This window comes from Suncus etruscus, chromosome 6 (assembly GCF_024139225.1).
Source record: "Suncus etruscus isolate mSunEtr1 chromosome 6, mSunEtr1.pri.cur, whole genome shotgun sequence".
Lineage (NCBI taxonomy): Eukaryota > Metazoa > Chordata > Mammalia > Eulipotyphla > Soricidae > Suncus > Suncus etruscus.
In genome coordinates this window covers 18,455,449-18,482,074 of record NC_064853.1, presented here as the reverse complement: position 1 = coordinate 18,482,074, position 26,626 = coordinate 18,455,449, and the positions used below count along the sequence as shown (strand labels likewise).

Sequence of the window (26,626 nt, the reverse complement as noted above, 5' to 3'; positions counted from 1 at the left end):
CCCACTGCGCCTGCCCAGGGATTTCTAGGAAACTTGCTCAGGTTTGGGAAAGCCTTTATTTGGACCAAAGGAGTTTCCTGACCCTTGTTTCAGTGTAAGTAGTTGTTTGGATAAACAGAAATTATGTTTCTTCATTCTGACCGTCTTACTCAAGTGCTCTTGATCCTTCCCAGCGAGGTAAGGGAGCTTATACATGGTAAATAAAGGAATCTTTCTTTCTTTCTTTCTTTCTTTCTTTCTTTCTTTCTTTCTTTCTTTCTTTCTTTCTTTCTTTCTTTCTTTCTCTTCCTTTCTTTCTTTCTTTCTTTCTTTCTTTCTTTCTTTCTTTCTTTCTTTCTTTCTTTCTTTCTTTCTTTCTTTCTTTCTTTCTATCCTTCTTTCTTTCCTTTCTTCTTTATTTCCTTCCTTATTTCTTTCTTTTCTTTCTTCTCTTTCTTTCTTTCTTTCTTTCTTCTTTTCTTTCTCTTTCTTTTCTCTTTCTTTCTTTCTTTCTTTCTTTCTTTCTTTCTTCTTTCTTTCTTCTTTCTTTCTTTCTTTCTTTCTTTCTTTCTTTCTTTCTTTCTTTCGTTCTTTCTTTCTTTCTTTCTTTCTTTCTTTCTTTCTTTCTTTCTTTCTTTCTTTCTTTCTTTCTTTCTTTCCTTCCTTTCTTCTTTCTTTCTTCCTTCTTCTTTTTCTTTCTTTTTTTTATAATTTTATTGAGGCCAGTGTGAATTACAAGCCTTTCACAGTTATATCTTTAAGGTACATAGTGACAGTGAATTAGGGCAACTTCCACCACCAGGAATCTTTTCACTTTCAAGCAACTCTGTAATGTTTCAGAGTTCTTAATAGAGGTCCTAGTACTAAGAAGGGCTTATTTAGCCCTGAAAGGAACTACATTCCTTTTCCCTTATTGACTTATTGAGATTATGCCTTATAATATTTAAAGTCCTCAATTTCCCTAAGGTCCATTGTCTCCTAGGTTTCATTCATTCATCCACACTTTCACAATCCCATCTTGTAGGTTCTCCTTTGTCTGACTATAGATCAAAAATGGGAACATGGCATAGATTTGGAAACACACACAGCATTAAAATCTTAAAAAAAAAAAAACCAAACAAACTTGTTCCACTAAGTTAAAATGCCAATCAGCATAGGCATTTGTGATCTAAATTTTTCAGATGTAATAGAATCTGTGAAAAGTATTTTTCAGGACTGTGCCTATATTATGTTTATACCTAAGGTTAAAAGATAGTTTAGATTATTGTTCTAAAGAAAAGTAACCCAAACGTGAATAACTGAATAAAAGTGAAAAGGAAGTCCTGGCATTGAATGTCAGTATCACTCTGCACTCCCCCTCTTCAAGTTCTTCTTTAAGTTCTTAACTTAATAGGTTAAGTTCTAACCTATTCCTCTAAGTCATAGAGATACTTTGAGAACAGAAAAAAAAGATAAAAAAGAAAAATGGGAAAAAGTAAGAGAGAAAGCAAGAAGAAAAAGAAGTAGGGCATTATATATGTATATGTATTATTTCTATAAAATAAATATAGGCATATAGACTGTGTTAAGAGAAGATAACCCAGATTCACTGATAGTATGATAAATGATTAAAAAAGGTACCAACAATGCATAAAAGGAAAAGAGAATTTCTTTAAAAATGTGCAGGGGAAATTGAATATCCACATACAAAAGAGTGAAATTGGATTCTTTTTTTACACAATATGTAATTTTTATCTAAAAAGAGAGTATTACATAAAAATAAGGCTTGTGTCTGTAATATTTCTGCAAAAACACATAAAAATTTTTAGCATTGTATTCTTTGTCTGTATAACATTACAAAATGTTATTTAAGTTAAGGTAACCTTCATTTACAATTCTATATATGCCTCAGACAAATGCAATACTCTTTTGTTTTTTTTGGGGCAGCATGGCAGTGATCAGGGGTTACTTTTGGTTCTGAGCTCAGAAATTACTTCTGGCAGGTGCAAAGGACTCATATGGGATTCCTGGAATCCAATCCAAGTCAGCCATATGCAAGGCAAATGCCCTATCCACTTAGCTATTACTCTTGTCCCTTCTTTTAATTGTACTGTTATCATATCACATATACTGCCATAATACTAATATCTTATACTTATAATGCACTGAACTTACTTTGCATTTTGATCTTCTATCTTTGGCAACAATAGTTGGAATCAAAGGTCAGAATACAAAGGCTCATTTGAGTTTTTCTTTCTCTGTTCATATAATTGTTTTTGACAAAGCTTTATTTTTCATAGATTACCAAAGTACAGACAACAAACACAAAATTAAAAACTAGGGATATATCTCAGTGAAATATTTGATGTGCAAAGAAATGATCAATAGATGATAAGGCAACAACAGATGAGAAGGGTGAAAAATTTCAAATCTATAATTAAAATTACTATATAATAATTGAAAGTAACTCCTATTCATTGAGAATAGCAAGAACAAATTTTCCCCCGGAACTTCATAGTTTGCGGGTCGTGGTGGTGTTAGGATTTGGTGGTGGTGTTAGGATTGGTCCTGGAGTAAAGTGGTCAGAAAGCAGTTGAACACTGGGAAGTTTGGGGACATTACCCCCACCCCCCAATAAGAAAACAGAAATCTTGATTAAAGAAAAATTATTAAAGAAAATGGCTTAGATCCTCTGCCAACCTCCAAAAGACCAGCCTGGTATGAACTGGTACCTTTGGGACATTCTCATGAAGGTGAAGAATAGAAGATTCTTCTTTCTACATGAATCACAGCAGCCCAATGTCACACCCTAGAATGGATCCTTCAACAGAAAATGTCCAAATCTGGGACTTAACCTTATCACACTGCCATGTATACATCTTGGCTTGCATGGCTGCACACAATCACATGACATTACACCTTAATTTTATGGTAATATCAGTCCACAGTATCACAGGAAATGATGGGAAAGGTCAGTGACATCAACAGTGACCAAATTCTAAGACTCTTTGACCCTGTCCTACTTCAATAAAATTAGTGAGTGATAGGAGTGTGAACCATAACACTGGAGTGATATGTTATTCATTTGTTGTTTATCAACAACTCTTTTTTCATCACCAATAGTAACTAGTCTCTATCCTAGGCACCAGAAAAAGAAAGACATAACTCAGTACTCCATAATTACAAGCATTGACAGCTTATTTATAAAGTAGAAAATAAATTGGAGACCGAAGTTATAGCATAGTGGGTAAGGCACTTGTCTTACACACAGCAGACCCAGGTTTTATCTCCAGTATTCAGAGCCTGCTAAGAGTAATTACTGAGCATTGAACAAGAAGTAACCTCAGCCTGCCACTGGGTGTGGCCCCCAAAAACAAAAGAAATACAACAGTAAAATTTTGAGATAACCTTACACTCCATCCAGGAAAAAAAAAGTCAAGTAATGCAGAAACAAGTGATTCTTGATGTTAAACATTTGATGGCTCCCTTGAATTGGGAATAATTAATTTATACCTAAATGCCATAGTGAAATCAGTAATGCTAAACAAATTGAGAGAAGCCTGCAGAATTTATGTAAAAGGACTAAAGGCCTTTTTAGGATGGAAGGCTTTCTATCTACTTATTTACTTAGAGTGACACAGAAGGGTACAAGTAAGGAAAAGTTCAAGAAGTAAGAGGGTGGATATCATGGCAAGTAAGGAATTTATAAGCCATGGTAGCAGTTGGGTTTTTATTTTAAATTGGACTAAAATCCTTGACTTTCCCTACCTCATCCCCATCCCCACAAAGTGCTTCTGAAGTAGTTTCTTATTCACTGTGACCTTTTTATTGTCCTATCTCAGTTGCTTCTGGTGTTCCCAAGTAGATTTCTTTTTTTCTGAATTTCAAACAATAGGAAAGAAAATGGTCAGGATTCAAAGTCCCATTTATTCTAAGCTATTTAAATTATTCAGGAATAGATCACTTTAAAGATCACTTTAGGGAAAAAGGTCTCTATGGCTTATTTGGTGTTTGTGTGTGTGTTATGTGTGTGTGTGTGCATACTAGAACAGCTGTCAAACATTTATTTATTCTGAATATTAGCTGCACTTCTATTTCTATTGCATTATCTTCTCAGGATTTCATGCAAAAGAATTGAGCATGATTATGACATTTCTGATTCTCCACTGTAGAATTTCTCTACCAGTTGAGTTTACATTGCTAGTAATTGCAATTAAAATACATAAATTTTATTTGTAAGAAAATATTCCACCCAAATAGTCATAGCACTACAAAAAGTTTGGGATTACCAACTTGAATAAAGTTTCAAGTAACTATTTATCATTAACATCATGCTTCCCATCTTGGGTTAATTGTGGTCACACATTATTTGGTCCTCACTGTGTTCCCTTAGGTGAAAAATAGCTTCTTCACAGAAACTGGCTTCTTCAGAGAAATGTAACGTCTTCTTCATAGAAACTGGGTGCTAAGTAGGATATTGCTGACTTTGTTGAAGACCAGGCTGAGGCAGGAGCCAGAAAGAATATGTTCAGGGTTACTTTATGAGGAACTTTGTGGCCCTATCAACTGCGGTAGCTATGTGAGGGTCTAACTCCCCTCCTCTCAATACTGTATTCCCTGAGAGACTAAACCATACCCACAGCCCATAGTCATCACATGAGGAAGGAAGGAGCAAGCAGTAGGTCCCAGATGTGAGTGTAAGGATACTTGATGGGTTCGAAACACCCTGGAGTCTCTGGCATGCTTTGATCCTTTCATAAAACGTTCATTAGAGAGGGAATCAAGGCCTTCTATCATCTCCTGATTGAAAGAATAAATCATACATGAGATAAAATGATTTGCTATGCCCATGGCTAGTTACACTGGTGAGGACGCTTTATAAAGCTGGGATTTGAGTTGATTTCTTCTAGATCCACTTCCCCATCTTCCTTGAGAACCATTTTCATTATGTCTCCTAGATTCTTAGCTGACGCCAGTCTTCAGGGGCCCTTTCTTCTTGTCCCAGGCCATTATGCCCTTGGAATAGCACAGATTCTGTATTTCACAGGGGCAAGGGTGATACCAATCCTGAAATCCTGGGTCAGCTGCTCATTGTCTGGGGGCTTGAAGGTAAATTTCTGCATAAGTGTAGTGAAGAAAATGAACAGTTCAGTCCTAGCCAACAGTTCTCCAGGGCATGCTCTTTTTCCTGCAAGACAAAAGCATAAAGAAAGTGAGTTTTCGTAAAAATTTCTTCCATTTCTGGTGTGTCTTGACAAAGAAAGTCCCTGCTCTGCTCTAACAACTCTGTCAGAGAGACTCATCATCTCTAACAGCCATCTGGGTGGACCAAAGCATAATATAGCTATTTGGAATCCCAAGTCTTGTGCCTATGCTGTCAGGTAGTGAGGACCACGGAGGAAGAACCAGGTGTGGGACCTGGAGCATTGACCTAGATAAAGCTATTTAGCTGAAAAAAAATGTAAAGCATCAAACAATTATGTTAAAGGTTACAACAAAATCAATAAAATTCTGGAAGCATACATTAGTGATTTTGAAAAATACTTATTTACACAAATATAAATTACAAAAGCAGTGGACAGAGGGATAGAGAGATAGAACATAATGCTTCCAATTGTTCCTATCTCTAGCAAGATGTAGAGGAAATAAAAGAGAGAATATACACAACAGTCTTTAGAATGTAAATGTCCGAATTAGTCCGTCATTCTATCTTATGATAGTGTATCCTACTTTGCTGTTACCCAAAGAAAGGAAAAACTTGTCTCAGTTGTGCCATGAACTATATGGGATGGATATTTGCTTTCTGCTTGTTAGTTTAAGAAAGGTGGATTTGCAAAACACTTCTGAGTGTTTTTTTTTCTCCTTGAAAAAACTGTTAGGCCAGATAAATTTTGAACCTGTGATTGACTTCATCTCTTTTTCCCACATCTTTTCCCCTTCATCCAGTAAAAATAATAAAATGGGGACAGATATCAAATTGACACATTATCATCTGTCTTTTAATTATCAAAGCATCCTATAGAAGTATATAAATAATGACAATATCCAAGCTATTGGCCCTGTTTTTGCCAGTATCCAAGTATTGTATTGTAAATTAACTTTTTATCATTATGTAGCTCTTTAACCCTTATTAAACATTTGGAATAATATCTCTACTAAATAGTATGTTAAGTTTATTTAGCATATTTAATTTAAACTATAGTTTAGCCTAAATACAAAATGACAATAAGTTGGAGTTTGCTTTAAATGCCTGAATTAGAGGACTACTTAAAGAAACTTCAGTATAAATTATAATAAACTCAGACCTTCTTGTTTGTGCTTCCTATAACTGCCATGAGTAATGAAGTTGCTATTGACAGACCTATGTAACTGAGCTGTAGACTGGGAGCAATGATACATAATTATGATTTTATTTATTTATTTATTTATTTGTTTGTTTATTTATTTTTTGCTTCTTGGGTCACACCTAGTGATGCCCAGGGGCTACTCCTTGATATATACTCAGAAATTGCTACTGGCTTGGGAGACCATATGGGGGATTAGAACCTCAGTCTGTCCTAGGCTAGCGTGCTCAAGGCAAATGATCTACCACTTGCACTACTGCCCTGGCCCCCATAATTATGATTTTAATCCACTGAGTCTCATATTGTTTGTTAAGTAGCAATATGCATATGATCTCAGTGAATATTAAGAGAAAGATTACTAAGTAGCAGTGGTTAATATAAAATGGTTAGATGAGTTGCAGTTCAGTTGTGTTAGAAAGGAGACTCATTTTTAAGTATAAAAACTAGTCTTATGACTTATTCTACTGCTTATTAATCACAGATCTTTTTTAGGGGGGCACAGCAGGTGGTGCTCAGGGGTTACTCCTGGCTCTGCACTCAGAAATTGCTCCTGACTTGGGGCACCATATGGGATGTCTAGGATAGAACCCACATTTGTTCTTGGTCAGCCTCATGCCATCACAGATCTTAATTCTTTCTAATTATTATTTTCCTTATATGAAGGAAAAATCCATTTGTCCATTTCTATCTATATAATGAGGTTTCTATTAGAATGAAATGAGATAATGAGATAATTTTCTTACAATGTATATAGTCAATGACTCACGACAATATAATTGTTAGTTTTAAAACTTCAATGATAAAACTTGGAATAAACATGAAACTTTGGACTTCAATAGTAAATATAAAATGGTCATAACCAGAAGACTGCAATCATTCCTCCATTCCTTATTGGCTATATATTAGAAAGTTACTAAGTAGTGTTTGACATTGAACCAGAGGGGGGAAAATCAGGAAACTATTGTATAATTCCCTTTTTAGGAACTGTCAAGGCTAGATTATGCCTAGAATATGCCACACAATCTGTTTTATTCTTTGCAATTTAACCTGTTGGACAGAAGTTGAAGGTACCCAACAGACTAGTTTTATTGTGGTAAGTTTCCACAGACAAAACTCACCTATAGAGAAAGGCAGGAAATCTTCCCTCTTCTTAAACTGTCCATTCTCCAGAAAATGTTTTGGATTAAACTTTTCAGGTGTGGCCCACTCTGCAGGGTCAAAGTGCAGTGCAGTCAGATTGGTCAAGACGAAGGTTCCCTGGAGAAAGTGCAGTGACTCAGGCAAATGTGAAAGAACATTTACACTGTGTAGTTCATCACAATTCTATTTATAAAAAATAAATCTAAATTCCCAGAGAAGGATAGCTGAGTAAAATAAATACTGCATACTCTAGAATTGCTTTTCATGTGGGATCATCCCATTCAGGAATTATATAGTCAAGCTAGATAAAATTTGATAGAATAATTTTTTCCTTTTTTTTGTTTGTTTCTTTTTTTTGGTCACAGATGGCTGTCATCAGGGGATACTCCAGGTTCTGTGCTTGAAAATTGCTCCTGGCAGGCTCAGGGAAATGTATGGGATGCCAGGCATACAACCAGGGTCAGTCTTTCATTGGTGCATGTAAGACAAGCTCTCAACCTCTGTGCTATAGTTCTGGCACCATGGAATTAATTTATTAAAAATTCTAGCATTATTGATAGATTTGTACAGGTGATTTCAAATATTTCTGAATTTTTCATTTTTTTGGACAAATTTGTTACTGTTCAGGATTTACTTTTGCCTCTGGCTCTCCACCTATTGCTGATGCCTGGTAGGGTTCAGGGGACCATGGATGGCGTCAGAGACCAAATCTTTGCCAAGATGCATTATAATCACGTGCTTCACTTGTATTATAGTGTCAACTGGTTACATCTTGTTTTAATATAGATTATTTTTCAAAAGAATTTTCCATGTAACTCTGGCAGGTTTCATTTATTATAAGATGTTCCACCAAGTGACAGAGAAGGATTACAAGGCAAATCTATACTGAGAACTCTGCCTTATGATTCTACAAAGTTTCAGCTACATATTTCATATAGGAAATTCTGAGGATTTCCAAAGCCAAGAAAGCCAGTCTTTGACCAAAGTTGGTATTTGACTAAACATTTTACCTAGGCGTTTCTTTTACCTTGATAAGATGCACTTGATAAGATGCACCTTGATAATAGCAAGTGGACTCACAGTCCATGTCCTAATGTGTGTGTGTGTGTGTGTGTGTGTGTGTGTGTGTGTATACCTTTAGTATAATACTGGCATAATTTCTCTTTATGTAACACCAGAGAATAAGAATATCACAGTTATATCTAATCTTTTAAAAAGTAAGGTTGGAAAATGAGGTTGGAGCCCCTAGTTACCTTGGGCATGTTGTATCCAGCCAGGGTGGTATCGGCTGTCACTTCCCTGGGCACGTTCAATGGGACAATGTTTCCCTTTCTTTGTATCTCATGGACCACTGCATGCGTGTAGGGCATGGACTCTCGGAGGGCCATGGATGGCTGCTGCATCTGTCCAATCACTCTGTCAATCTCAGCATGCACTTTTTCTAAAATGGAAAAGAAGGATCGATTCAACCACTCCATATCTTCCCTTGATACTACTTACTTGGGGAGCCAACATCATTTGGATCAATGGCTAAAATTATTGTATCCAACATAGACTTTTCTTTTTCAGGAGGAATCGAAGAGTGGCAAGTGGGTTCTGGTGTAAGAAAACCTCCTGTTAATCTATTTTCCTATAACATTCCTGTTATAAAAACAGGAATTTTCTCTTGTGAGTGAGGATGAATGTATGTTTATCTTAAGGATAATTTTATATTTATATGTGCTGATTTATATAACCAAAAAAAGAATAAAAGTACTGATTGCAACTTCAAATCTTTTTTTTATTTGCCTTCTCCTCTAGCTTTTTGCCACCACATCTTTTTCTATTTCTATGAATTTGATTACTAAGCAAGTCATCTAATTGAATTATACAGTATTTGACATTATAACTGAGTTATCTAATATGGTTTACTGTACTCAGTTTCCATTCATGTGTTAACATATTCAGAAATGTCCTTCATTTATAAGAATAAGCAGTATTCAATGTTAAGGATATAACACACTTTGTTTATCATTAATTCCTTGATAAAACTTACATATTTTCCACCTATTAAATATTACAAATAATATTGCTATTAAATTGGAGTAAAATATAATGTTTTACATTAATATTAATTAATTTTAATTAATATTAAAGTATTTTGGATCTATTTTAGAAAACAAATCTATGTCATAATTTTGTAGATATTTAAGTTAAAATTGTTATTGACAGTTATAAATGTATTTTATCACAATTTAAGTTAAGTAAACATGTGTACACATAGGAAACATCTATGTCTATATGTGAAAAATTTAGTTTCATGAACTCATTAAAAATAAAATATTAGGGGTCTGAGAGATAGTATGGAGGCAGGGCATTTGCCTTACATACATAAAGATGGTGGTTAAAATCCTGTCATCCCATATGGTCCCCCGAGCCTGCCAGGAGCGATTTCTGAGCATAGAGCCAAGAGTAACCCTTGAGTGCTAGTGGGTGTGATCCAAAAACCAAAAAAAAAATTAATTTACACTTCACTAACTCACTTTAAATTCACACATTTATAATTTTACCTCTTTAAAGAATAATCTCCCAAAACACAACCACCACTTAAGTACACAGTCTTAGAATTCAGATAAAAGGCTGGGTTGTAAACTTTGCTGGGATTTGAAACTTGGTACTGTATGATTCCCTTACAGTGGTCCTCAAACTATGGCCCTCGGGCCACATATTGTATTTGTATCTGTTCTGTTTATTCATTGCAAAATAAGATATATGCAATGTGCATAAGAATTTGTTCATAAGTTTTGTTTTTAGTTTTTGTTTTAGTTTTTGTTTTAGTCAGACCCTCCAGTGGTCTGAGGGACAGTGAACTGGCCCCCTGTTTAAAAAGTTTGAGGACCCCTGCTTAGAACTAGCAGGAATACCCCTGTGCATTATTACTCCAGTGCTCAGGATCTGAGCACTGCCATCAATGGTTCCCAAATAAAAATAAGCAAAACGTACCATTTCACCTCCATGGCAACCTGTTGGATCCTTTCTCTAGTTAAATCCTTCCTCTTTGCCCTGAGGTAAGTATGTCTCATATATAAGCTCATCCCTTTTACAGGCCAAATACTCAAATAAATTTTACTTTTGCTTTATGGAAATAAAGTTGACATTGATTCAATAAATCAAAATCAAGTCACATTAATTAACTACTGTTATTAATAATATAGTAAACCTAAAATAAATAACTATGACTAAAACTCCCAATACATACCATATCCCAAGAGCTCATATCACTTTGAAACCTGGAGAAGAAATAATTGTTAACAGTCACATCATGTGCTTGAACAGATTGATGTTGGTGAGAAATTATATACTTTGTGTGAGAAGCACAGTAATTGTGATGTGTTAGGGCATCTCCAGAAGAAAATTGTATTAGTATTTCCTAGATAAGTGAAAAAACCTTTCAGAAGAAATGATATTTGAACAAATTCTTCAAGTAGTGCTAGATAGAGAATTTAGGACAATTTATTCTAGTAGAGTTAAAAGCAGGCATGCTTGCTCCAACCATGGTGGGAAAAAAATGACCTGTAGCTAAGGAAGGTCATGGGGCAGGTAGGGAGGGTGAGGAGCTGTGGCAGAAGTTGATCCTGCCTGAAGACGCACATCAGATGGATGTGCATTAGAGTAGTCAGTCTACAAGATAACTTTGTCTACACAACAATGGCAAATATTATATAAAAGGAAAGAAGGCTAGAACCCAATTTCCTGTGAGAACTTAACTTTTTTTTTTTTATGCAACACTGACTTACAATGATTCTGATTTTCCTACTCATCTTGAAGTTTCCTGAGGCAAGCAATTCTGGGACATAACTGTACTTTGTGGGAGGCAGCAAAATCCTGGCTGAAACTCTGAAGAATGTGCTTATTTCTCAAGTCTACATGGATGGTCTCCTGACTTAACGACATGGTTTTCCATTATCCAGGCTCTTCTCAGTCCCTAACTTTGGTCAGTCTGTTCCAGGAGGCACATCCCTGTTCTTGCCCAGGCACCCTTATAGACATGCTCACCTTGGATGTCTGGGTAGAGGGCCATGTAAAGCAGAGCCCAGCGCAGTGTTGCGGAAGTTGTCTCAGTTCCAGCGAAGAAGAGGTCCAGGGTGGTGTAGATGAGATTTTCTTCATCGAAACTGGTAGCTGTGTCACCTTTATGCTAGAAAGTACAATAGTTTTCTGGCTTATTTACAGGGATCTTTTGTTGTCACAGCATTGTGGGGTCCATTCTAAAAGTAAACATGGAAGGAAACATCTCCAGAAGATGTTCCTTTTGGTTTCCCCAGAATGCAGAGGCTTAAAAGGCAACATCATCTGACCACAAGAGCAGGAAATTTGTTAGCTTGGGAAGATGAAAAGCAAGACAACTTCTCACATTATCTCTCTATTCAGGAATCTCTCAAGACATGGCTTGGGAGACCACAGTTGGTAGGGTTGGAAAAGTGCTTGGTCACATGCAATGCAAACATCTTAACTACAGTACTATCTTAGGTTCTACCAACCATTTTCATGTCTTTTCTTCAATCATAGTACAGGAGTAAAATACGTTGTTAATGCAGAGGATAGACTTGCGTCACAAATTCTATTTTTCAGTGTCCTGAGTTGCTTGATTTTTTGTTTTTGTTTTTGTTTTGGGATCACACACTTGATGGTGCTCATAATTAGCTCTTGTCTATGTATTTCATTAAGGTTATAGATATTTTTATGATAAGCATATTTTCTATGTCCTTTTACATCTTGTGTAATTCATAAGTAATTTTAAGTGGTACTTTATATATACAGATATATAATTGTATTTTACCAAAAAAGACACTGAAGAAAGTTAGTGAGCAGCTAAGACATTTGCTTTACACACAGCCAATAGTCTTATTGATATTATTGACATTATGCAGTTATACATACTAGGTACATATTTTATATACATATATAAAGAAACATCAAGTAGAAACATACAATTAAAATAGAACCCAATTCCGGACAGAGTTACAGCAGAGTAAGCTGTTTGGGCTTACTAGGGTTGAATCCCGGCATCTTATATGGTCCCCTGAGTGTGCCAAGAGTAATCTCAAAGAGCAGAGGCAGAGGTAACCTCTGAGTGCTACTGGGTGTAGCCCAAAAAACAAAACAAAACAAAAAACCAAAGATCTGTCACTGATTATCAGAAAACGTAAATTAAAATACAGTTAGAAATTAATCACACCAATGAAATGAAATGCCTCATATGCTAAAGTCTGGAAACAACCAGTGCTGGCAGGAATGATATAAAGGAAATATTCATTATTCTTCTTGAGAGTGTAAATTGGTCATCTTAGTAAAACTATGAAGACTTCTCAAAAAACTTAAATACTGGCTGGAAAAAATAGCATAGTTTGTATGGCATTTATCCAGCACATTATCTTGACCCTGGTTCATCTTAGCACCACATATGTATCCCCAGTATCACTAGGAGTGATTATTAATCACAGGACCAAAAGTAAACTTTGAGTTTGCTGGATGTGGCCTTAGCCAAAAATAAAGTGAAACTATCATAGTGATCTAGTGATATCAGTTCTTGGTATCTATCTATTCCAAGAATAACGAAAAATTTAAGAATAAAAATAATAATAAAGAATATAGAAACTATAATTTAAAAATTATATGTACATTGGTGATCTTTGTAACACTATTTACAATAGCTAAGATCTAAAGAACCTAAATGCCCAGGGCCAGAGCAATTGCACAACAGCAGGGCATTTGCCTTGCACTGATTTGGGAAGGACTCAGTTTCTATCCCCGGCATCTTATATAGTCCCCTGAACCTATCAGGAGTGATTTCTGAGTGTAAAGTCAGGAGTAACCGTTGATTGCTATTGGGTTTGGCCTCAAAATAAAAAACAAAAACAAAACAAACAAGAACCTAAATGCTTAATAATGAATGATTAGATAAAGAAATGGTAGTGTATATGAATAGTGGGATACTAGTCATCTATTAGAAAAATAAAATTATGTCTTTTGCTAAAACATGGTTAGAACTAAAAATGGCTTATTGGATATTTTAAATAATTTGAGAAAAGACAAATTCCAAGTGATGTCAAGTGTAGTATATAAACCAGCAAAGAGATAGACATGGCAAGCAGAAACAAACAGTGCTCTAATAAAAAAGAAGGTATCAAGTAATGGGAGAAATAGGTAGAATTCTGTGGGAAACTGAGGGACATATGGATAATGATAAAATGATATTGGTAATATAGATTTAATGCAATAACATTATATCAAGGCATAAGTAGAAACATTATGAAAAATCATTTTACATTTTACCTCAAGAATAATACTTCTTTATTTAGCTTAGTAAAAATTTTATATGTGCACACTAAATTATAATTATGTCCAAAATATTAAGTACCTATGAATCAAGTTAATAAAGGTGCCAAATTTATTAAAAACTCTAAAGTCAAAAGTATTTAAGATAAAAAGAAGACAAAGAAAGGTCCATGATTATTAAAATCATAATTATAAAATCATGATTAAAATCATGGAGTAGTTAACATTGTTAAAATGACCATTGAACTCCCTAGTTTACACAGATTAAATGCAATCCTGATTAAAATTCCAAATAATTCTTCAAAAAAGACAGAAGAGAGAAAAAAAATCAATGTTTGGGAATATGTAGAGCAGAAATCAATAATTAAACTTCTGTCTATTTTTGTTTTAGTCATCCATCTTGATTTAATGCCACAGCTACACTTTATGAAATACTGACCATTTTTCAATTTGTACTAATTACTGAAATTCATGATGTTATCTTAGATAGAATAGATAATATTGTGATTCAGCTTAAGGACTTGAAATTCGAGGATTATATTGGTTATCCTAATAAAAATATCTGAAATACATATCCAAACTTTCATAACAAAAGTAAAAAGGTAATAAAGAACAGATGTAAGAATGATAGCAGAGAGCTCCTATACTTCTGAATTAAAATATAGAAGAGGTCATGAAGAATATAGACATTTCCTAGAAGATGGAAAATTCCAGAAAACAAGCTACCCCTAAAATCTTGTGAAGACTGTCCTACCAACCAATACCTTAACTTTAGTCCACTGAAAGTGATTTCAGACTTTGATCTCCATAAAAGAAATGTGTTTTAATTCACCAAGTTTGTGGCAGTTCCATTTAAGAGTTAAGCATAGGAACAACTTTGGTCTTTTCACCTTGTTGATTTCTTTGAGATAAGCATCAATAAAGTCTCTTGTTTCATTAGGATTCCAATCTTTCTTGTGGTTTTCAATCATTTCAGCAACAAACAATTTCAGATTTTCCCAATCATTAAAGAATGTTTGGTGAGGTCCAGGAAGTAATTCCATTATCCTTGGGAACATGTTATAGAGCTAATTGAGAAAAAGAAAACAATCAAGGAGACAACAAAGCATAGTATTTTCACACATCAACACAATAGAAATATTCATTTCCATTTCTTTTAGTCAATTATATTTAAATTAGAGTATTTTTTCCAATTACCTGCATGCTATTAGCAGAACAGTTCAGCTTTCCATCTAAGGTCATATTGCCATCATAATAAAATATTATTTTTATTATATATTTTAAAAGAGCTTGTGGAATATATGTAGTATGTCTTTGTCCATGTTTGGTAGAATTTACTAGTAAACCCATCTGAACTTGGATTTTTGTTCTTGAGGTTATTTGAAAATATTGCTTCAGCTTCCTTACTTGGGATTTACTTTGTTTAATTTTTCTTCTTTATCGTGGTTCAGTCTTGAGAGGGTATATGATTCTAATGATGGACTTATTCCTTTTATTTTCTTCATTTAATGGCATAATGTTGTTTATAGTAAAATTTTTTTATTTTTTATTTCCTTAGGTAATAGCTACAATTCATTTCTTACCTGACTATTTAGCATTTCACTTTTATTTACCCCATAAGTGTGCCTAAATCATTATTTAGGGCCACTGGGTGTGGCCCAAAAATAAAAAAAAATGTTTTTTTTTCATTCAAAAACTCATCTCTTTCCTATTTATTGATTTTTGTGTCTTGTCATTGGGATCACTGATACAAAAGTTTGCTTCTATCAGTCTTCTAAGTCCTGATATTGTATTTTTTGATGCTCAATAATTTCTGCCTGCCCAATTACACTCTAGCCTTAGTCCCAGTCTCCCTAAACATAACTACCACTAGAGTCACTTAATAGTGTAATCTTTTATTCATTCATTTGTTTTGTTTTTAGGCCACACCATGTGACGTTCAGGGGTTACTCCTGGCTATGTGCTCAAAAATTGCTCCTGGGTTGGGGGACCATATGGGACGCCCAGGATCAAACTGAGGTCCGTCTTGGGACAGCTGCGTGCAAGGCAAATGTCCTACCACTGCACTATCGCTCCAACCCTGGGCCCCAATAATTTCTATGACACTCAAAAGTGCTATCATTTTCCGTATCTATAAGCTCATTATGAGATTGCAGCACACACACCTGAGGCCTTATTTTTTGCTATTCCTGCATTTATATTTTATTCTCTCCAGTTCAATACCATTTATGTTTGAAAGAAGATAAATGATATTCATGCTGTAGGCTTTTGTATTATCAATGTCTTCTTCTTTCTTGGATATTTGTTAAAAATTTTGGCAACTTCACCATTTTGTGATGCCTAAGTGTTATATCCATGGAATTATACTACCTGATAGTGCCATATGTAGCAGCACTATTGTCCTACACTTTACATCCCATTATCCTGCTTTATTTCCCCAAAGAGCAATTTAAATTAATATATTATGATCATTAAGCATATATATTTATTCTCAGGATACTCTAATTTCTATGAAGAAGTTTAATATGTTTCACTAAAATTAAGCTGTTTCTTTTTGGTTTGTTTTGGGCCATACCTGGTGGCACTCGGGTGTTACTCCTGGCGCTGAGCTCAGAAATTGCTCCATATGGGATGCAGGAATTGAACCCCTGATCCATCCTGAATTAGCTGTATGCAAGGCAAAAGCACTACCATTGTGCTATCTCTCCAGCCCCTAAAATTAAGCTGTTTCTTAGTATAATTTATCTTATCATATTGGAGAAAATAGCATGCCAGATGTAAATTACTTAGACTTAAAATTAGACACACATGAATTTAACAATTACCTCTACAGCTTTCTAGTTGTAATAATTTGATAATAACAATAGTGAAGACAACAATGACAAGAAAATAATAATATGATGATGATAATTTAATTTAATTCAGAATTTAAATGGCATGAGATCCAGAAAGTCCTCATTTGGATTTGCCTAAAAATTTCCATATTTGCTGAAGATATTACAATGTTTCATTTCATCTTTATAAAGTTTTAAAAGTGACTGAGATAAAATGTGTACAGTTTTCATCAGAGGAAAGAAAATTTAGTCATTAAACTGGGGGCATTATGATTATAAGAATGATAATACATTAAAAATAATTCTGACAGCAGTAATTAATTATGGCTTATATTGTGTCAGGAATAAGTTACTCTGCTTTAACAGGTTAGGTGTTATAAAACTTGTCTCTAGGTAAATGTTTCAAGATACTTGACAGAAATAAAATCAACTTTGTATACCAGATGACAGCAACACACATGAGACAAATTTTCATATGTAGAACATGAAAACCTTGAATATTTTCCAAATCTACAAAATTAGCTCTGATACCAAGAAATTGAGCAGAGATAAGAGACTAATCACAGTCCCAAAGAGACTCAAATTGAGAAGAGAGTCTTTAAAGAAGGGGTGAGATTTGAATGACAAAGATTTATAACATATGACTATAAGATTGAGTTCACAAATAGAACAACTCATATAAAATATTTAAACATCATTTATGCCAAGGTCTATTTTCAAAAATAAATGAGTGGACAGTTCAAATGAAGTTATACAACTCTGTATAAAATTAATAAGCTAGAAACAAAATGCTGACCAGTAAAGACAAGAACAACAAACAAGTATACACATAAAATGAAATACTAGTAATATTGTTCTTTAAAAAACTATAAAGGTGAATCTCAGAACAGTATGCAATGCAACAGATAAATCACAGAAGAGTACCTGTAAAAAAGAATAAAGGTAGATAGATGTATTGGAGGAGAGAGAGCTGAGAGAACAGACTCAAAGGCAAGAGCAATATTTTTATTTTAAAATCAAAGAATATAAACATAGAGATACACGGCATGTAAACTTTTGTATTTTATATGAATAATAGCAATGTGCTAAAGATATAATATTTTGACAATATTATATATAATACAATTTTGGAGACCACTTGGGGTTCTTCCTGACTCTGAGCTCAGAAATTGCTCCTGACAGACTCAGGGAACCAGATGGGATGCCGAGGATGAACCCAGGTCCTTCCTGGGTCAGCCACTTGCAAACACCCAACTGCTGTGCTAAATAATAATAATACTAATAATAGTCAGCAGATGAACTTCAAACAGTTATGTGTTGAAATCAATTTTACCTGTTTGTCACAATGGCTTGGGAGATTGCTCAAAAGCTAGCATGCATGCTTGCCTTCGAGGAAGTCTAGGTTTCACCATTCCATTGCATGTTCACCCTGAGTAATGTATTGTTAGCTCACAGTGTCACTGAGAATGTATTCCCTTAAACCAGAAAATATTATAAAGTATACATGTGTGTAATCTGATGCTGTTATCTGAACTGAGATATAGACCACTTGTATATAAACATGGATTAAGATATAGATATAGAATGAAATATAGAATAAGAACGTTTTTACCTTGCACCATGGAGAAGCTAACAAAGACATGCCCTCATCCATCATCCTTAGAACTTCCTGGAATTTTTCATCCTGATACTCAAAGCGCTCCCCAAAGGTGACAGAACAAATAATATTGGAAACTGCATTGTTGATCTTGAAGTGAGGGTCAAAAGGCTGTCCTGGAGGTGAAAGAAGCAGTGGATTCTTTACTTTCTAGGAAGAGCCTCATACCTGATGAGTGCACAGTGCAGAGTCATGCATGAGGTTCTGATTAACACATTTCATATGAGTCTGACCCACAAAAATCACTCAGTCAATGTGTGAGAAGTAAAACGAGTTTAAATAAATAATGTGGTTAATGACTTGCTCCATGTGCTTAATTTCAGAGCTCTTAATGACAAGGTATAGTAAGTTCTTTACTGTACCTTGCTGTTTTATGTTTACAAACTGTGCACAATTAAAATACCTAGGCAGTTAATATGCATCTGTTTAGTAACCAAGTGAACACCACTTCTGCACTTGCTCTGTAAAACACTCACCGTTCTCTTCCTTTATAAATTGGACAAGGTAGTAGGCCTCTTCCTGAACACGTTCCTCTAAGCCCTTCTTTCCTAAACCAAAATTCCTTAGTGTTGTCAGGGTGAACCTTCTTTGCTCCTTCCATGTTTGGCCATTGGACATGATCATTCCTTGGGGAAAAAAAAAATCAAGATTTTGGTATTCTATTTTTCTACATGAATATCTGGTATAATAATGTTTTCTGAGTAAGTATTAAGTAGCTAGAATGAAAAGAATATTAAAAATAAAAAAATTAGAAAAATAATACCAAAGAAATTGACATAACGACTAGTATGTATAGATTGCTTGCAATACTAAATAATTTTTTGTGCATTATGTTTTAGCTCATAGAAATTCTATGTGGTAGATACAATTATTCGTTCCCACCTACCATTTTGCTGTTGAAAACCAGCGGTTTACAAAATAAACCTGAAAGTCATAATAAGTTGATGAGCAGCACTGAAATTCAATGTCTGATTGACGTATTTTTATTATTAAGCATAGAAAACAGCACTGGGGGCCGGGCGGTGGCGCTCGAGGTAAGGTGCCTGCCTTACTTGCGCTAGCCTAGGAGACGGACCGCGGTTCGATCCCCCGGCGTCCCATATGGTCCCCCAAGCCAGGAGCGACTTCTGAGCGCATAGCCAGGAGTAACCCCTGAGCGTCACCGGGTGTGGCCCAAAAACCAAAAAAAAAAAAAAAAAAAAAGAAAACAGCACTGATGTTATGCTACAAACTAAGAAGTACCAATAGATAAGACAAAAAAACCACTCTCTGAGGAGAGACCCTCTTGTCAGTAGATCCTTAATGTTGAAAGAGTGACTCATGAATAATGATCTCTAAAAAAAAAAAGAATAATTGATCTCTACAGAAAGAATTGCATAAGCAAAGAGGAAAAACATATGTCTGTGTGTCCAACACATCATAATTTACTTTTTCGCATAGGTAATGCCACATTTCAACTTACTTTCCAGAATACTCTTTAGCATCTCCCAAAAAATCTGACTTTGGCCTGTACTTTATCAATGAAATAATCCTCTTTGTTGTTAGGTCCAGGGATACTTTTCAGTGCTCATTTTATTTGATATTGCCATCAAGAGAAACTTTCTGAAACGTTGTCATTTGATGGGGCTTAAGAAACAACAGTCTCTTGATTTATCTCTTCATCCTCTTATAGTAAAGAAGATCCCATATCTTTTGCTACTTCATTGTATTTGAAACTGTGTAGTTTTTCAGGCTGAGATCTAAAGTCATCTCTTGTCATCATTTACATTTCTTGGAAGTCACATTAACTCCTAAAATACCTTGACATCTATTGATTGTCACCTTTAATTTTTGTCCCTAAGTTTCAGGCACATACGAATCTATGTACTTGATGTTATTGGTTTGACATTTCTAACACAGTATAATTATGACTATTGCATAATATGTTCTGCAACCTCTGACCAATTTAAATAAAAAACACATGTCCTTAAAGAAGAATATAGAGAATTATTTCTTTTCTTTCTTTCTTTCTTTCTTTCTTTCTTTCTTTCTTTCTTTCTTTCTTTCTTTCTTTCTTTCTTTCTTTCTTTCTTTCTTTCTTTCTTTCTTTCTTTCTTTCTTTCTTTCTTTCTTTCTTTCTTTCTTTCTTTCTTTCTTTCTTTCTTTCTTTCTTTCTTTCTTTCTTTCTTTCTTTCTTTCTTTCTCTCTTCTTTCTTTCTCTTTTGGGTCACACTCAGTGACCCTCAGGTATTTCCTGGTTATACACTCAGAAATCACTCCTTGGGACACCATATTCAACCTTGATCCATCCTAGGTCAGCTGTGTGCAAGGCAAATGCCCTACCATGCACCATTGCTCCGGCCCAGAGAACTACTTCTGTTCTTTTCATCTACCTATTTTGTTATCTCAGCACCTCATTTTTCTCCCACTTAGGTCATTATGTCTTCTTGTATTGACTTCTTGAATATCATACATTTATGAATCTTTGGTCACAATCTTATTATTCTACTGGATTGTAATTTTTTTTTTTTGGTTTTTGGGCCACACCTGGCTGTGTTCAGGGGTTACTTCTGGCTGTCTGCTCAGAAATAGCTCCTGGCAGGCACGGGGGACCATATGGGACACCGGGATTTGAACCAACCACCTTAGGTTTGGATCAGCTGCTTGCAAGGCAAACACCGCTGTGCTATCTCTCCGAGCCCGGATTGTCATTTCTTGACCTCTTCCCTTCTCCACTTCCCATTTCTACCTTCCCTATTCTGCAATACTACAACCCAGTGTCTATAATGACTTATTCTAAATATGTCTTTAAAAAGCACAATTAAGTACAACAATTCTTTTGCTGTTTAAAATTATCAAAGACTTTTATGTCAGTAGAATAAATAGCTAAATGCTTAATAATGACTTTTATCAATTTCAGAAGCTTCCCAATCTCTGAATTATATCCACGTCATCCCTGTGTTTACCACATTGCCCATGTTTCAAAATCTTGCGCTCATTGCTTTCTTCCCATTTCAGAGACACCTTTTGTTTCTGTTCCTCTGTTCTGTTTTATTTTGTTCTTTTGATATCATTTTATATTCTCTGTGCTGCTCACTCAGTTCAGCTCTGTTAAGTTCTATTCTTCTTTATTCTCTTCTATTCATATACTATACATTTCTTTATTATAATATGTATACTATACATTTTATGCTTACTTTCTAGGAATCACAAATTCGATGAAATGATGCTAATTAGTGCAGCTGGTCAATACTCTCAATTATTTTGCCAATTAAAACTGTTCAAGTAGAATATAAGTTGTATAAGGCTATGAAATGATCAGTTATGCTTCCTATTATATCCCTCCTCCCTAGTACTGTCCTTAACAGGGCAGCTAAAAAATGAGCATCTGCCTCACGAATTGAGGGGGAAAAGAAAAACAAATGGTACCAGACCAAACAGACGTATGAACATTGAGCGGAAATAAAAAATGATCAGACTTAAATACCAAACCCAAAGTCAACAATAACAGAATCAATATACCTTCTACAACAAGCTATACACAGAGGGAAACAGTTACACTAGCATTCCCGGGATCAAAGGAGTGAGATATGGGTTGCATGCTGGGAAGAGGATTGAGGAAGGACAGCTCTGGTGGTGGAAATGGCCCTGATTAATTGCCACTATGTACCTCAGATATTACTGTGAAAAATTTGTTATTCACTTTTGGTCACAATAAAAATTATTAAAAAAGAACTTGTAAAATATGAGTATACTAAATATTGCTGGATAAAATATGTCAAAGAGAACTTGGGAAGCCTATGAAATGGTATGCTATACTAGGGTGAGAATCTACTTTTTCAGTTATAATTGTATTTAATGATAACTTCAACGCTTTATGGAAAGTCATTTTTATAGATACAAGAAGAGTTCAGACATGGTAATAGCATTTCAAGCACTGGCAGAAAATTTCTGTGCAAGAACAGAAGGAAACAGATCAAAATCCATTTTTCATGGGAAGTGAACTGAGGTAGAAAACCTGAATTTTCAATTATGTGGCCTCTTTGCTTGAGCAATTGTGCTTATTTTCTTTTGTCAAACAACAGAAATAGAAAACGGCATTTCTCATTATATCTGACCATAAGGTTGACTCTGCTAAATCTTGAAAGAGAGCTTCAGGCATTCTTTCTTGGCAGGAATTTATAATAAACTTCATTTCTGGAAATTTTTGAGAATTATTTTCACAGATACACTATACGATGACCATCTGGTATAACACAAACACATCATACTTAGACCCAGACACTCACCTTTTTCTTTAAAGATACGCTCATGCATAGGGAGCACAGGACGATTTATGAAGTATTGCTCCTGATGCACTAGTGTTTCTTTGATTAAGGGCAATCCTGTTATAAAGACGGTGTACATACCACCAAGTTTCATGCTAAAAATATTCCCATATTTCTTCACAACCTGAAAAACAGTTTAGTAGATAGAGCTGACTATGCACATATATACTGGATGGAGAGGTATTTTATAGAATGCATCTTTTGTGTGTAAAAGTGTAGATACACTATGATCTGATGACAAAGTTCTTCCCTTTTCCAATTTCTATGTTTGCATCTTGATCCAGATTTAATCTCTCATAGGTCATGTATATTGTTTATAAAATATTTCTTCATATATTCAACCTAAAGAATTGAGTGAGCATATTTCTTTGTGTCCTTATAATGAAATTTGAAGCTATGATTTCTATAAATTAAGTGTCTAATCTCAAGTTTTCTAGAGAAAATGGAAGAAAATGATTCAGTGCTTCTCCTTTTTTGCAGAGAAAATCAGAGCTATATAGACTATGAATGTACGTATGTATATATGTAGCAAAGAGGAACTTATCAGTAAATTTCTTCTGTTTACTCTGATAAGATAAAATGAATATGTCCACATTACATTCAAACATACTTGCTGTATCAAGAACAAGGAAATTTGAAATTGAGTGAATTGATACCTACACCAAGGAGATGTAGATGTTGAAATTATAAAGAAAAGATGCTAACAATGATATAAATATAACTGGTTGAAAAATTACAGTTGATTAGGTTATCACATTTAATTACCTTCTTATTAAATGGAAAATATTTCTTTAAAAATGTCTATAAGATCCTACAGGACAATTTAAAAAATACCTAAATGAATATAGATGAAAAGAACTTAAGAGAAAATCACTTCACAACAAAGTGGTAACTAAAGAATTAAGGACTGTGGAACAGATCAATAGAAATATCTACATAAGAGGTAAAATATATTGAAAAGAACGGATATGGATTCTTCAGACCCATGTTTGAGAAACCAAAGATCTACTATTTCTAACATCAGGGTGTAAAAAAGAATCTTTAAGGAAAGAGAGTATTAGAGTAAAATATTTAAAAAAAATAATGACCCCAAAGTTCTCTAATTGGTAAAAGACAGCCTATAGGTCCAATGTCAGTGAATAAAGTAAATCACAACAACAACAAAAATTCAATGCCCAAAATAAAGTGTAATTGGGCCTTTCGATAGTACAGCAGCTCAAATAGTTCCTTTGAAAGTGACTGAACTGGTATCATCTTTCCCTGAACCTCTAGAGAGTGATCTTGAAGCACATAGTCAGGAGGAGGCCCTAATTATCTCAAGATGTGGCCCCCAAATAAAAACCAACTAAACACAAAGTCAATAAAAACTGAAAGCAAGCAAATGTTTCCTGTAAAGCAAGTAGTGTGAAATAAGTCTAGCAATAAGTTAGCTCTAAGAGGTAAGTTAGTAACCCCTCAGGACTGTTTTACCAATTCTCAAAGGGAGACCCTGCAGCAGAGTCCAGGCTCCCAGTGGGTTACCAGGTCTCTGGCCTTAGCACCTCCCCCAGTCTCCAGCCCTGGGACCTGGAATGGACTGGCCCTGTGGTTCAATATCAGGATGCCACCCGAGTCCATTTACCCACAGCTCCTACCTGTTGAATCTGCAAGTGTGGCTGCTTAAAGTTCATTTGAAGTAAGTTTCCCAGAAGTGGCAGGCGCGGTGGCCCTGGTGGCATATTCTTGGGGCCAGGCTTTCTGAAGAAATAAGCAAAAACCAGGAAGGCGATTGAGCCCAGCAGGAGAGTGCGTGCATAGAGCACATACCAGAGCATGGTGCCTAGGAAACCCATGGCCCAGAGCTTCCTGGGTATTTAGGTTTATTTTGCTCCCCTTGTGAGATCTAAGCCAAAGACAATCGCTGCTCTCACCACTTTCCCTCTGCCCCTTCTTGTCCAATCCCTTTAAACTCGCTTCAGCAGAGGGAACGCCCTATGCTCTTGGGCTGGTTCCCAGTGGGTGAGTTCTGAGTCCCAGCCCCAGAGCTCAGTCTGGGTGCTGCGCCCAGACTTGAAAAGCTCAACCAGCTCCTTCTCTGCGCCAGCTGGCCCCACCTCTCCCTGCCACTGGGGTTCCTAGGAAACTTGCCCAGGTCTGGGAAAAGCTTTGTCTGGAGCAGGGGACTCCCCTGATTCTTGTTGCAGCGTAACTGGGCGTTTGGGTAAACAGGAAGTGATGTCGCTTCATTCTTTTATTTATTTAATATATAAAATCTTTATTTAAGCACCATGATTGTAGTTGTGTTTTCAGTCATAAACGAACCACCCCCCTTCACCAGTGCAACATTCCCAGCACCAATGACCCCCCTCCCTCCTTACCAACCCCTGCCTGTATTTGAGACTGGCATTCTACTTCTCTCACTCTTTAAGACTGACTCATGAGTTCTTCTTAATCCGAAGATAGCCAATAAGTGAATGCTTGGGAGTGTAAGATTCTCTTTAATGTTTCAGAGCTCCTAGCAGTACTAATGGTTTAATTAACACTGAAAGGAGCAACCTTACTCCTGTCTTTGTCGACTTTGTGAGACTCTTCCTTATCATCTCTGAGGTCCCCAATATTCCCCAGTTTCAATTTCTTTCCCCAACCTCCTCCATCCCTCTCCTCTGCAGGACATCCTCTGTCTTACAACTATAGATAAAAATGGAAACAGTATAGAACCTAAACACACACACACACACACACACACACACACACACACACACACACAACCTCCTCCATCCCTCTCCTCTGCAGGACATCCTCTGTCTTACTACTATAGATAAAAATGGAAACAGTATAGAACCTAAGCATACACACACACACACACACACACACACACACACACACACACACACACACACACACACACACACACACACACCGTTTTAAAATCTTGAAAACAAATAAAAAAAAATTGAAGTTCTTGTTCCCCTAATGCAAATCATCACAGCCTTTGGGCCCTAAAATTTTCATGTATAATACAACTTATGAAAAGTATTTTACATAGTAATGTATATCCACTAGGTTCAAGGATTGGTTTGAACTTTTGTCCTGAAGGAAATGAAAATAAAAGTGAATAAACTGAATTTAAGTAAATGGATGAGTCCTGACATTGGTGTTTAATATCACTCTGCATTCTCCTTCCTTATGTTCGTTGTGGTTCACTAACCTATTCTCCTAAATCATGGAGCTAAGTTGAAAATGGAACACTGCATAGGGACTTTTTAAAAATTAAATCACATACAGGAAAATTTTAAGCACCTAAATGTAATATGAACTATACCATTATAGATATTGTTAGATTTTTTCTTCGGCTTATATGCCACATAAAATTTGAATAAATTGGAAACCAATTAACTGATTAACTAAAAATTAATTCTGATTGTAACAATCTCGAATGTGAAGCTCAGAGGGGCTCGTTGACCATGTTGAACTCTGAGAAGTTAGGAATTGCTCAGGGCCATGATCCTATTGTGCTAGAGTGCAGCACTGGGAAATTCGTGCAGAGGTTTCATGCAATGCCTGAGATCACACATGGGCCACATGCATCCTTGTTCTACCTCCTTCCCCTAGTCTCTTATTTTTTTTTCTTTAATAGCTAACAATTAAAAATAAAACTTGTAGCCTTGGGGGAAGGATATGGGTACATTTATAATGAGTGCTTTTTGGTTTGATGTCTATGAGAAAACATTATTATTAATCTTATTAACAAAAAATTTTAATTAAAATTTTAACTTAAAAATTTGAGATTTTTGGGACATGAATGATAGCACAGTGGTAGGGCATTTGCCTTACACAAGGCAGCCAAGGACAGACCTGGGTTTGATCCCTGGCATCCCACAAGGTCTTCTGAGCAAGGAGAGATTTCTGAGTGCATAGCCAGGAGTAACTCCTGAGCATTACTAGGTGTGGCCCCAAGCCCCCCCAAACTGATATTTCATAACAACATAATAGAGAGTATCTCTACAAAAACTGTTCTGGAAAATTGAATATGAAAATTGTATGAAAAAGTTAAAATGAATTATTTATTGCATGATATATACTTTTTAA

General features: G+C 35.4%; 1 protein-coding gene across 5 annotated transcripts in view; it reads right to left on the bottom strand.

Annotated features, from left to right (window-relative positions):
* Positions 1–4,918: 4,918 nt before the first annotated feature.
* The window catches only part of LOC126010975 (cytochrome P450 2J2-like), a 54,170-nt gene continuing 32,462 nt past the window's right edge, over positions 4,919–26,626 (bottom strand). For 2 of the 5 annotated variants that reach the window (XM_049774592.1, XM_049774595.1), the window contains 6 exons: positions 18,207–18,367; positions 14,651–14,827; positions 11,478–11,619; positions 8,696–8,883; positions 7,421–7,559; positions 4,919–5,146 (listed from right to left, as the gene is read on the bottom strand). In XM_049774592.1, the coding sequence (XP_049630549.1) occupies positions 4,968–5,146; positions 7,421–7,559; positions 8,696–8,883; positions 11,478–11,619; positions 14,651–14,827; positions 18,207–18,367 (986 nt within the window). In that variant the 3' untranslated portion in view covers positions 4,919–4,967. Of the gene's footprint in view, positions 5,147–7,420; positions 7,560–8,695; positions 8,884–11,477; positions 11,620–14,650; positions 14,828–18,206; positions 18,368–18,727; positions 18,878–26,626 lie in introns of all 5 variants that reach the window. The other 3 variants (XM_049774593.1, XM_049774590.1, XM_049774591.1) reach the window with 3 other exon arrangements.